General features: G+C 44.4%; 1 protein-coding gene and 1 long non-coding RNA gene across 2 annotated transcripts in view; one reads left to right on the top strand and one right to left on the bottom strand.

Annotated features, from left to right (window-relative positions):
• The window catches only part of Ehd4 (EH domain containing 4), a 73,014-nt gene extending 62,379 nt beyond the window's left edge, over positions 1 to 10,635 (bottom strand). The window contains exon 1 of the mRNA XM_020174224.2: positions 10,285 to 10,635. Coding sequence (XP_020029813.1) covers positions 10,285 to 10,520 — 236 coding nt within the window. The 5' untranslated portion in view covers positions 10,521 to 10,635. The remainder of the gene's footprint in view (positions 1 to 10,284) is intronic.
• Positions 10,636 to 10,825: 190 nt separating this feature from the next.
• Positions 10,826 to 12,787, top strand: LOC141420790 (uncharacterized). Its single transcript, XR_012445426.1, has 3 exons — positions 10,826 to 11,066; positions 11,322 to 11,577; positions 12,349 to 12,787. It is a non-coding gene; the product is annotated as an uncharacterized lncRNA (long non-coding RNA).
• Positions 12,788 to 13,144: the final 357 nt, after the last annotated feature.

A 13,144-nucleotide genomic window follows, 5' to 3' on the forward strand; every position in this document is an offset into this window, starting at 1 on the left:
TCTTTCATTCGCTCACACAATGAATATTTATCGAGTGCTTCTGATGTTAGGACTTGCTTGCGGTTTATGAATCTGACAACCGACTTCAGGTTGTAAGCTCTGATCTGGTTGTACTATTGTGCTCCACGAGGGGTTACAGAACACAGCATTTTACCAAGTTACCTCATTATGGAACTCTTCTTTTTCTTTGGATATTTATTTATTTATTTTGGTGCTGGGGTTTGAACTCAGGCCTCAGGCTTGCTCAGCAGACACTCCACCACTTGAGCCACTCCACCAGCCCTATCTGTGTTGGTAATTTTTGAGATAAGGCCTCACTTTATGCCCTAGACCACAATCGTCCTATTTGTACTGCCCTGTGTGGGTGGGATGACAGGTGCTGCATGTCACTGTGTCCAGCTATTGGTGAGTTGGAGTCTCATGAATGGTTTGCCTGGATTGGCCTCTGTCGATCTCTGCCTCCCAAATAGCTAGGATTACAGGCTTGAGCCAATGCACTCAGCTGAACACTCACTATAATCTTCCTATAATTGAGTTCTACAGAACAAGGGTATAAGGAAGGCTCAATACAAAACTCTCAAAACTCAACATTCATTTTGTTTTTTTCAAATAGAAGCATCTAAATAAAATCCTTTTAAAGTTAGTAATAAATAATTTCTTAGGGGGATAAGTTTATAAAATAGTAAAGCAATAGCTAATAGTCTATCTTAAGGTGAAAAAACAAGGGTAATAATATCTTTAAAATAAGAAGCTTGATACAGGTGTTCAATTCCCAAACAATAAGACGTGAGCTACAAGAGGAGACAGAGTCATCAGGAATGTAACTGATCTATCTAGAAGTGAATCTCCTGAAAAGATGCCAGGATAACTTCAAGCCAAATGACCAGAGAGAAACAAAAATGCAAAACTCAGTAGCTACCTTATATACCATCAGTACTCAGCCAAAAAGCATCAAGAAAAATACCTTCAAGAGCAGCAGAGTATGAAACACCTAAGGATGACATCGACCAGAGCTGCATAGGACCCCTAGGTGTCAGGCCGCCTCCTTTCTGAGATACGTAAGTGATGCCCAAAGCAGGGCTGCCTTCCTGCTTGCAAAGACAAGGACAAAACTGCAATTTAGAGATATAATGGATCCCATTGGGATTTTTTTTTTGAAGTGCCTGACAATGTCATTTTAAAGTTCTTCACAAAGAATAATCAAAAATGGTGATCTCGAAAATAAACAGTAATGAGCTCAGGAGGGACTAAGCTACCATTTGTTAAGAAGTATTTTAGAGTGTCATTATTTAAGACAGTATGTTGGCCCAAGAATTTACAAATACAAGAGCAGGAGAACTAGTATTTAATAACTTAGCCTGTAAGAAGCATCGTATGACAGGAGGAAAAGACAGGATTATGTAATAATAGTGTTAAAAAATGACAAAAGAGGCTTGGTGTGGTAGCTCACGACTGTAATCCTAGCTATTTGATAGTGGAGGAAATTGGGAGGATTTTGTTTTGAGAATAGCCTGGGCAAAATGTTCTCGAGACCCCATCTCAACTAATAAAAGAATCAGCCTGGTAATGCGCCTGTAATCCCAGCTATGTGGAGAGCATATATCCAGGTTGATGTGGGCACAAGCGGGAGACCCGTCTAAAAATAACCAAAGAAAAAAGATCGGAGGGTATGGCTCAAGTGGTAAAGTGACTGCCTAGTTAGTACAAAGCCATGAGTTCAAACCCCAGCACCAAAAAAAAAAAAAAAAAAAGACAAAAGACGAAAATGATCAATACCATTAAAACAAATTTTACTTTCAAGTGGATTAAAGAGTAATCTGGAGGCAGAGAAGAAGGATCACAAGTTTGAGGCCAGCCTGGGCAAAGTTAGTGAGACCCTGCTTAAAAACAGAATTAAAAAAAAAAAACCAAAACACAATGGCTAGGGGCATGGTTTCAGTGGTAGAGCACCTGCCTAACAAGCATAAAGCCCTAAATTCAAAACTGCAAAAATAAATACATAAATAAAATAAAATAAAATGGACAAATATGAGTATTTCCTGAGTTAGGACCAACAAAGATTTTTTCCAACCATAAAAGTATTAAAAGACATCAAAAAATAGAAACACTTGTTAGATTTGATCACGAGTATTAAATATATCTGCATATAAAAACTATCACAAAAAGTTAAAAAGCAAATCTCTGACTAGAAAAAATACTTATTTTTTTATAACCATGACAAAGGATTGATATCTGTTATTAAGAACAATTATCTAAAACCTATCATATGAAAGAGACCAGTACTTCAAATGGAAATGGAGCAAAGTTCAGACAATTCACAAAGAAATACAGATGGTGACCATATGTTTTATAAGTTTAATCTCACTGGTAAAAAAAAAAAAAAAAGCAAATTAAAAGAATACTTCTCCTATCAATTTTTTCCTTAATACTTAAGCTTTACTTAAGAATGAAATAGTGAAATAGAGATCCTTGTATTTCTTGGTGGGAGTTTAGTTTGGAGTAACTCTTCTGAAAAAGAACATCTAGAGATACAGGTAGATATATTTAGGAATACATAAGCCTGAAAAATGATTAACTTTTCATGCAGTTATTTATGCTTACACTTATTGTAAGAAAAAAAAAACTAGAAATAAAAATGTATGACCAAAAACGTTTCTTGTAACATTGTGCATAATGGCATAAAACCAGAAGCAAATGCTCCAAGCTGTGCCACAGAATCTGACACAAACATTTAAGTTATTTTTGAAGACTATTTAATGACGTAAGAAAATATTCATCATATTGTATTAAGTGAAAAAAAAATCACTTTCCTAAGTTGTCTTTATCATAAAGCAGGAGTCCTGTCTTCATCAAATCACTGCTAAAACTGTGAACAACTGGGGCCTGGCACAGGTGGAAAGTTCACTGAAGGTAGCTCCCTCTGCCGGGCTGAGACGCCCCTCCCCAGCCTCCATGGCCTGTCCTGATCCCACTAACTGACGCTTCACACATAAATGGTTCTCAAATGTTTCCTGGTGCAGGCTGTGTAAGAATCACTTTGAGAGCGTCTCCCTCACGCAGATTCAGGAGATCAGAGATGGACTCTGCAATCCTTGTTTCAAAAGGTCTCCAGATTATTCAGGTGCACGGCGAGACCCAGACACTACAACTTCTTTATTCATAATTTTCCAAGGTTTGAAAAGTATATGGATGCCTTTTAGAAGTAAGTTTCTAGGCCAGGTGTGGTGACTCATGTCTTTAATCCCAGCTATTCAGGAGGTAGAGGTCAGTAGGACCAAGGTTTGAGGCCAGCCCAGGCAAACAGTTTGTAAGACCCCATCTCAACAATAAAAGCTGAGTGTCTTGGCATGTGCCTGTCCTCCCACCACTGTGGGATGTAAATAGGAGGACTGAGGTCCAGGCGGGCCCAGGCATAAAGAGAGAGTGTATCTCAAAAATAATCAAAGCAAAAAGGGCTGGGGACGTGCCCAAGTGGTAGAGAACTGCCTAGCAAGCATGAGGTCCTGAGTTCAAACCCCAGTACCACCAAAAAAAAAAGTAAGCTAAAGTTAGTTACAGAAAAAAAAAAAAAAGTCCTCTCTGGGCTAGGGATGTACCTCAGCAAGTGGACAAGTCGCTGGCCTGCACATCCTGCCAATACTGCACCCCAACCTGTTTGCAGCCCTCCCACTCTCTGCTGTCCCTCCCAGGATCCTGGCTCCAAGTCCTGACTTCAATTTGTTCTCAAACACCACCTGTTCTCTCGCTACAGCCCTGCTCTTCCACTTTTAACTCTGCTGAGGTCATGCCACTTTTAACCAAAACCACGTAATGCCTGTGACCAGGGAGGGCACGCACCTCCCCTCTGGTGCCCAGTTGCTGAGGGCTTTCTATATTTGATGCCTTGCCTCCCACTCATTCCACAACCCACCGCCATCTGGCTTCCATCACCACCACTTACTCTCACACTTGGCTCTTGCCAAGGTCACCTTGGCTCCTGGTGGTTAGTCCACTGGTTCTGCTTCCATCCTTTGCCCAGAAGCACCTGGCCCTGCTGACCACCCCCTCTCTGCCTGGCTTTGGTGGGGTCATCTCGTGTTTCGCCTGGGTACCATTCACTCCCCACTTTCTGATAACAGCATCCTGAGGATCACCTTCCCTACTCTTGAGTCACCCCACTCGAGGGGCTTCATGCCCTGCCTCTAGGAAGTGGTGCAGGGATGGGCATGTGGCCAAATGGAACCAATGCACTCAACCCTGAGACTTTTGCTGAAACTGCTGGGGGAAAAGTTCTTTGTTCCCACTGGGGCTGCTGAACTGGCAGAATGTGAGTTTGGAACGGAGATGGCCACCTGCCCACCCCACCACAGGCGACTGCCTGAGAAGGAGCCAACACAGGCAAGGCAGCAGAGTTGACTGTAAGTCCTGATGGTGTCACTTGGGTGTGCCTGAAGCTAACACACCTAGGTCTGATCAGTTTCATGAAAAACATTTTAACTTCTTATATTAGCCGTTTTCAGTTGGATTTCTGTCACTTACAACCTGAAAAGCCTAAGCAGTTCCTCGGCCACCATTCTCTCTGGCATTACTTCCCCTCTCTGGTGACTTCCCCCCACTCCTTAGAGACCTGCCCACAACTTCTATTAGACATTGGCTTCCAAGTGCTACTGCTCCCAAGTGAATCTATGAGCCCAGGCATCTGTGAGCTCCGAACCCATGTCTGAGCCTTGGTGTTCACTCAAATACAACAGGCTTGAATCAGAACTCATACTTATGCCTCATCCTTCCCCAGCTTAGTGAATGGCTCCACCACCTCCCAGTTACCCCAACAATCTGGGTCTCATCCTTGATACTTCCCCACCCTCACCCCCTGGCCCTCTTTGGGCAGCATCTTCTGTCTGGATCATTCCTCAGGGCTCAGCTCTTAAGTTACATCCTCAGGGAGGCCTTCTCGAACACCCATGCCTGAATGGGTTGACCCTCCGATGCTCCAGCCCAGCCTAAGTCCTTGTCACTGAGAGCCAAAGTGGCCTGTTGATTCTTTTCCATATTCCCCATGAATGTAAGTTCTGTTATACCTGTGCCAGTTCCTAAAATATTATTTGTAGAAGTTAACACTAGGGTCTACAGGCATGACCGCATATTGTTTCTTACCAACATAGGTGGCTCTATAAAAATTAAATTTCTCACATCATGGAAGAGGGGACTATGATTTTCAGGGGTTCCAGCAACTGGATGACAGTGAGAACTGCCAAATCCTTGGTGTTTCTGTTACAGGCTTTTGTTTTTAAAAATAGATTCACCTCCTAGTGAGAGCCTCCACAGCCCCCCTCCTCAATTACTCAGCCTGCAGCCCATAAAGAGAATGAAGCAGGGCCTTGTTCTTATTCAGACTCCACTCCCCTTTGGAAAACTAAGACATTTGCCTGCTTCTAATTTTCTGATACTTTCACAGTCTTCGTAATTTCATAATCACCAAGAATTGCAAGCTCTTTCTAGACAAGGAGATCTTTCCCAAGCCTCCTCTGAGGCAGGCACAGGGAGCCCTTCCGGAACAGGGCAAGGCTCCCCTCCACCGTCAGTGGAACGTTTGCATTGAGAGGAATGAAGGAAGCAAAACAAGAGCTGAGGACTTCTCTTAATATTGCAGCAAGAGCCCCCAGCAGTGGGCCTATCACTTCCTGGTTCTTTGTCTTGTTCTAATCATACCTAAAAAGGCTGTTTAAAAATTGTCCCACGCACTTTTGCCCTCTCAGCCCACTCTAGCTTCTTTTATATGGGCCATAAACCTTATTTCTACCTTCTTTCCTCTATTAAACGCTGTGTTTAAACGATACTATTTAAAGTTTTAAAACATAAGCACATTATGAAGCATTTTATAAGAAAACATTCATCATACCTTTATGAACCTGGGTGTTCTGAACAATGAACGCATTTACACGCTGACACATACACACAGGGAGAAGAAGTATACAGGCTCACATGGAAGCTACTTGTATCCTCTCTGTCCTCAGATTACTTTTAGTTCCTTTTCCCTGTGCTCCTTTAGCTTACTTCCACTTTGTTTTCCTTCTGGCATCATTTTTAATTTTAAATTATTGCACACAGATGCATGGATTACTTGACTGGTAGTATTGCAAAACTACAGAAATTAAATAAATGATAGGTTGCTTAGTGTTGGAAGACTGGGTGTTTTGTTTTCACTGCTTTTTTTTTTTCAGTGCTGGGGATCGAACCCAGGGCCCTATGCGCATTAGACAAGCACTGTATCACTGAGCTACACCCTAGTAAAATACAATTCATATATAAAGAAGTTGCTGTTTTAAAGGTATAATTAATACCACTGTTCAATTTCAGAACATTTTTGTCACTCCAAAAAGGAACCCCATACCCACTACGCCTCTCTCCATTGCTTCTGCATGTGGATATCCAGCTATCCCAGCATAATTTGCTGAAAAAACCTCCTGCACCTTGTTGAATTGTCTTGATGGTCTTGTCAAAATCAATAAATGAGGGTTTATTTTTGGACTCTCAATTCTATACCATTGCTTCACATGTCTATCCTCACGCCATTACCACACTGTGTTGCCTAGGGTAGCTCTGCAGTAACTTTTGAATCAGGAAGTATCCAAAGTTTGAACTTTTTTTTTTTTTCAAGGTTTCTTTGTCTATCCTGGGTCCATAAGAATGATAGGATTAGCCTGCCAGTTACTTCTAGAAAGAAAACGTAAAGTAGGATTTTGATAGGAATTGTACTGAATCCAGAACCTGATGCTGGGGGCAGGAGGGAGAGAAGCTGCCTTCTTTTGTGGATTGGATGTCTTAAAAATCCACAGACACGATGCTTTTTCCATTTACTTAGGTCTTTCTTAATTTCTTCAAATAATGTCTCAGAGTCTCAATGTAGAAGTCTGTACTTCTTAAGTTTATTCCTAGGTATCTTATCCTTTTGGATGCTGTTGTAAATGGAATTGTTTTCCATGCCACTTTGGAAATGTTCATTGTACAAATGATTTTTATAAATGGATCCTGTATCCTACAACTCTGCCAAACTTGTTTATTTGTTCTGAAGGGTTTTTAGTGAATTCCTTAGGATTTTTCTATATACAAGATCATGTCAGCTAATGGCTTTACTTTTTTTTCCCAGTCTGGATGCCTTTTAATTCCTTTCTTGCCCAATGTCCGGTCCCTGCCCATTTTAACATTTCATAGTTTCTTGAGTGACTTCCCTCTTTTTTCCCCATTAGAACAAATTTTCTAGGGTAAAGTGACAGGGCATAGGAAGAAGAGAGAAAGTAGAGCTCTTGAAAGCAGAAGTTGCAAAGTGTAGTTTGCATTGATTTCAGGTGGTCCTCACATTATCTCAGCAGAAACATCTTTCTTTGTAGCACCTGGGCCCAGGAATTTTTCTGGAAGAATCTCTGAAAACTGTTTTTCTCAAGTTTTGGCCCCAAGCCAGGCCAAGACCAACACCCACCCTTTCTTGGCTGTTACAGAGTAGACATGATCAATTGCCCCAGTGACCATCTCTTCTCCTTCCAGCCAATTCTTCTTTGCCAGAGGTAGACCAGTCACCAGTTCCTACCATGTATCCTGTCTTCTGAAAAATACAAGACAACAAGGCTATCAGCTGCTCTGCGTTTGCCCAAAGAGACTTTGACAAGTATCTCCACGACATCTGTGGAGTCAACTACCCTGCTCTTTTTACTCAGCCTCTTTCTGGCACTTGGCTCCTCCCGATCATCACACGTGCAGGAGTGAGCACATTTTCTTCACTCCGGAGTGCTTCACGCATCCCATCTTAGGAGACCTTTCCTCAGTGCAAGGGACATATTCAGTAGCCTCCGTCCTGATAAGGTCCTGGCCCACCCCGTGGTAGTGGGGCTCCTCGCTCCTCCCAGGCACAGGATGAAAGGAGTTCATTACACATGTGGAATGTACACCAAAGGCTCTGCTGAGTGACTTAAAATGAGGAGAGATCTCCCTTCATGGCATTGCGCGTCCTGGGTTATCAGGACATCTTGGATGTGCAGGAAGCCAGGTAGATAAGAATCTATGACTGTGTAGACAGGTGCCTCCCACAGCCAAGTATGAGCTTTGAGTACTCCATGGCTAGAAATAAACACCCAGTTCACTGGCCAGGATTTAACTAAGGCAAGATCCAGGATGACTGGCACCTCAGTCCATCCTTCCACTCACCATCCCAAGTGCCCGAGTCTCCAGGACAGCTGTGATTTTGTTGGGGACCTTCCTCCCAGGAGCTAATCACTTCCTCCTAGTCCACCCTGAAATCAAATTCAGAGGCCACAAGAGTGAAGTCTCACCAAGCTTCTTGTCCACTTTGATTTTCTTCTACCCTCACAGGTCCACCTTGTGCCCACTGTCTAACGACAAAGTCACTTAGCCCAGGGAAGGCCTTGAGTGGCTTCCTGCTAAGGTGATTCCTACCTCCCTCTACTGAGCTCCAGCCCCTTCTTCAAAGTGGTCCACTTGGAGGTAGATGCCAGGAGTCAGATCGAAAGACCCTTCTTCAATTTTTCCATAAAGCTTTTCCAAACGGAGCAAAAAGTGAGAATAGAGTTAAATAGTAATCCAGGAGGAGGAGGAGGACAAGGACGAGAAGGACGAGGAGGACGAGGAGGACGAGGAGGAGAAGGAAAGGCTGGTCATATTTCTGTGGGTGTAGCTGTATGCTCCTACCCCAGGCCTGCTTATTAGCCAGGCTATGGAGAGAGAGGAGGGCACATCGCCTCTAGGTTGGTACCAAGGAGGGACTCCCTATTTACAAATAGGCATGATAAAGTCCTCGTGGCAAAGGAGGAAATGCTCGGGCTGCTGTGCATATGCCATCACTAAGTTATAACAATGTCATACTCTTATTTCTGAATAAACTCCTCCCACCACTTGGTCGTGAAACTTCATTATCCCGGTACTTTAAACAAACAAAAACCGGCATTACTACGTCCTTAAATGTATCGTGTCTGTCATCTTTCAAGGGCCCAGTTACTGTAATACATCGACAGTTCATTTTTCAGTGTCTGGAGTAACATTCAATACTATTTTCACCTTATTAATAAGCAGCAAATAAGACAATCTTAACATTTGCTTCAGTCTTCCTTCACATTCAATTTACTGTCTAGAATACATTTCAATGCAGTACATGTATTTATTTGCTCAGTTGAATTCATTCACAGTGTATCACGGGTCTGGATTTAACATATTTCCTGTAGTGACAACCACTCTATTTGTAGGCAATATTTAGGTCACTGGAGTGGAGAAAAAGAGGTCACTGCTTAACAGAACTGGCATGTATCCAAATATAGATGTAGTTTTCTGAACACCTGTTGGACATCATCAAACGATGAAGACCTTGTACCAATTTCCAAAACTCTGCTGCCCCCAACCATATTTGATCAGTCACTCTGTTTCAACTGATACACGGGGTTTAACCCAGAAAAAACAAGTCTCCTCACCAAAGAAAGGGAGCTTTAGGATGTTGGTCACTGTAGCAGAACAGCTTATTTAAAAAGCAATCTGTTTTAGTGTAAATGACTTCTCATCAAAAGTCACTTGGAAGGAAGCTGTAGTTTTGAACCACAGGGTACCTACAGTAATTGCTTCCGGAGACACTGCAAGCATGACAAATATTTTCAGTTGTCAAGGGTGAGCCAGGAGGGAATGACCCACCTAAGAAATGGAAACTAACAAATAGAAACATGACACTTCTCCTTCCAGCCGCGGGAGCTGCTAACCGCAGCTAACTTCTAAGTCGGGTCCAGGCAGGCCATGCAAAAGCTAAGAAAGGCGGGTACTTGGTGGAGGGTGGCATGCAGGGACCTCAGGGCAAGAGGACACGGGCACTATCTCTACTGTGGCTTGCATTCATTCATTCGATGACCCTATGCGCCAGGCACTGTGTTAGGGACTTTCCCCTTCATTGCACCCGCATAGATGTCAGCCCTAGGCTTCTACCTTCTCAGCAAGAAGCTGCTTATTACAGACTTGCTGTTCCTCCCTCCCCAAGCCCCTAGGCCAGGGTGACAGCCTGGAGCGGGCCAGAGCAACGCCCTGGCAACAGCCAGGAACGGAGCCCGGTGCATCAGGGGTCGGATTCGGGGATCTGCCCGCGTGGGGACATGCATTTGCTTTGCATGCGAGGTGAGGGTTCCCCGCACCGCGCTCCTCGCCGGCCCCTCGGATCTGGCCGATCCTAAAGGAAGCTCCTGCGAGAGGGAAGAGGCCACGTAGGCTGGTGACCACGCGCACCCGTGGGGAGGCGCCGCCCAGGTGGCTGGCGCGGGTTACCTGATGAAGGTGGTCTTGCCGGTGCTGTACTGGCCCACCAGCAGGATCATGGGCTTGTTCTCGAAGTCGGCGTCCTCCAGCGCGGGCGAGTGGAACTCGTGGAAGCGGTACGCCTCCTCCAGCGGCAGCACCTTGCGCAGGTAGAGCGAGCGCAGGCCGCCCGTCACCGTCTGCACTGCGTCCGCGCCCCCCGCGCGCTCGCGCCCGCCCGCCTGCCGCCCCATCCAGCTGAACATCCTGCCGTCAGTGGTCGCTCGGCGTCGCGACCCCGCTCCGGGCTCGACCCTTCCTTCTCCGCTCGCACTGAGCGGCCCCAAGCCCCGCTCGCCGCCGCCCGAACTCGGCCCCGCCTCGCACCGCCACAGCCAATCACCGGCCGCTACGTCACGGGCGTGCGGTCATTATTCAGAAAAACTCCATCAGGTCCTTCCTCATTGGGCCTCTGCCAGCGAGGGGTGGAGGCATCCGCCAATAGAAAAGAGGCTCTTAATGAATTATTGATGACGGAGTTGGTCTAGAGGGCTGGGCGGGGAAAGGGTGTTGCCCGGGTCGGGTGGCTCGGACTGCGTCATCCTCAAGGCCTCCTTCTGGTGACCCTGGCCCCACCTCTGGCCAGGTGGCATCAGCTTCCGGGCAGATCTGAGCTGGCAATGAAAGAGCTTCCTGAGGTTGCCCGGTCTCTGGGAACTCTTGGATGTACTCATCCCTAGCCTTGGGATGTCGTACTGGGGATGGAAAAAATTCAGAAAGTTGACAGACAGGTTCTTTCTCCCTGTTGACAGGTTATTATTGCCCCATTTTACTGGCGGAGAAACCTAGAATCATCCATATAATGGACAGAAGTCGAAGGAGAGGAAGGGGGGCTCCAATCTATTGGATAGAATTTCTCCTAAATTCTGAATCAATTGAAGACCTTTTCCCTCTTGGTTTTCTTTATTTGGTTGTCTATAATACTGAAGATTTAGTCATCACCCTCATAGTATTATTATCAGTATTTCAACCTAGATTACAATTTTTACATTTTTTGTGGTTTGTAGAAACGGACGCATAAGAGAGTTCATTGTCACCTCCTAGCTGTCTGGGTCAAAAGAACACTCACCTAAGTAAGTAGAAACGGTCATCATCTGTGGTGTCTTAGGTTAGAGTTTTAGAATATTTCAGTTGTTTTGGACAGCGCTCAGTGTGGTCTTATGTAGGCCAGCTGCGTGAGGATCACCTGAGACTGGTTAGAATGCAGGTTCCTGGTCCCCATGCACGACCTACTGGGTTAAAGGATTGAGGAGAGATGGAGAGGTGAGTGCCTGGATGATCCTTGTGTGCTCTCAATTTGGGGAAATAGGATGCCCCAGGTTACTTTTGAACTTGATAGAAATGCAGGTTCTGGCTGGGCAGGCCTGGGGGACATGTAAGATTGCTTTTCTAACAAACTCCCACCCCTCCAGGGCTGCAAAAGGTGTTTACAGCAACTTTATTCACAATTGCCAAAACTTGGAAGCAACCAAGATGTCTTTCAGTAGGTAATGGCTAAATTAAGTGTGGTATATCCAGAAGAAAAGCTACTGGGGCTAGTAAATGAATTTAGCAAGGTTTTGGGGTACAAGAACCAGCTAGTATGTATATTTCTATATATTAGAAATGAGCCATTGAACATGTGAGGAGTGAATATGAAATGCTTAGGAATCAGTCTAATAAAAACACACCTGATCCATACACTGAAAAACCACAAAACATTGCTGAAAGAATGAAGGTCTACACATATATATTATATATGTCTTACTCATGGATCAAAAGACTCAGTATTGTTACATGGCAGTTTTCCCAAATTTATGCATAGTTTCAGTGTTCTCTTAAAACCCCAGTAGGCTTTTATTTTAGTAGAGATTGAGAAAATAATTCTAAATTTCCTATGTAAATACAAAGAACCTGTAAGAGGCACTCAAATTGCTTTGGCTGAAAAGTACTGACTCCTTACTTTGGGCCCACAAATTAACTAAAAACAGGAGAAGCTTGACATCCCTGCCTCCATTTTGTATCTGTCTTTACTCTAAGCCATTCTCTTTGCAGTCAAATTGTGATCACCTTGGATTCCAGAAAGGACAGGACTGATAACAGCTTTATAACAATGGACTGAAACTTCCTCTAAGGAACAGTGGAATGTGCAGGACGGAGGCCCTCCAAATGAGGACAAGTACCTGTAATGATAAGGCTTCACCCTGGAGCAGGAGTAATCATCTCATGGGAATCAGATTGCTCCCATCAAGGGATGACAGTGATAACATCTCCGGAACCCCTCCGGGAACCCTTGGACTGTGATAATGGTCAACCAGAACACACCTGTGACTGGGACTGTTTAACTGTGCATACCTTCTGTCCTCTGCCCCCAGTTCTTTGTGTGTTTGAACCTACAGCTCACGTCTGTACCCTGAAGATGGTTGAAGATGGGCTGAGTGCTTACTCTGTCTCTTCTGCGGCATGTCCCCGAGCTGTGTAATAAATTTCTTTTCTCTGCCTTCACCATGCCTCTTTATTTGGTGTTTATGGCCGGTGGCTAGACCTAGCAAATGGAATCTCAGCCATTTGGGCCTGGGGTCCAAAACTCTGGTTTCAGCTCTGGAGAGCCAAAACAATTTGAAAAATAACAAAATTGGAGCTCCTACACTACCTAATTTCAAGACATTATAAAACTACAGAAATCAAGACAGTGTGGTATTTACTGATGTAAAGGTAACTTAGTATGCACCAATAATGACATTTGAGTCAACAGCAGGCCACGCATACAATGGTGCTCCCTTAAGATTAAATTGACCAGTGACAGCTGAGCCATTTGAACATGCGTACGCTCTCTCTCATGCTCACACAA

Source organism: Castor canadensis, chromosome 2 (assembly GCF_047511655.1).
Source record: "Castor canadensis chromosome 2, mCasCan1.hap1v2, whole genome shotgun sequence".
Taxonomy (NCBI): domain Eukaryota; kingdom Metazoa; phylum Chordata; class Mammalia; order Rodentia; family Castoridae; genus Castor; species Castor canadensis.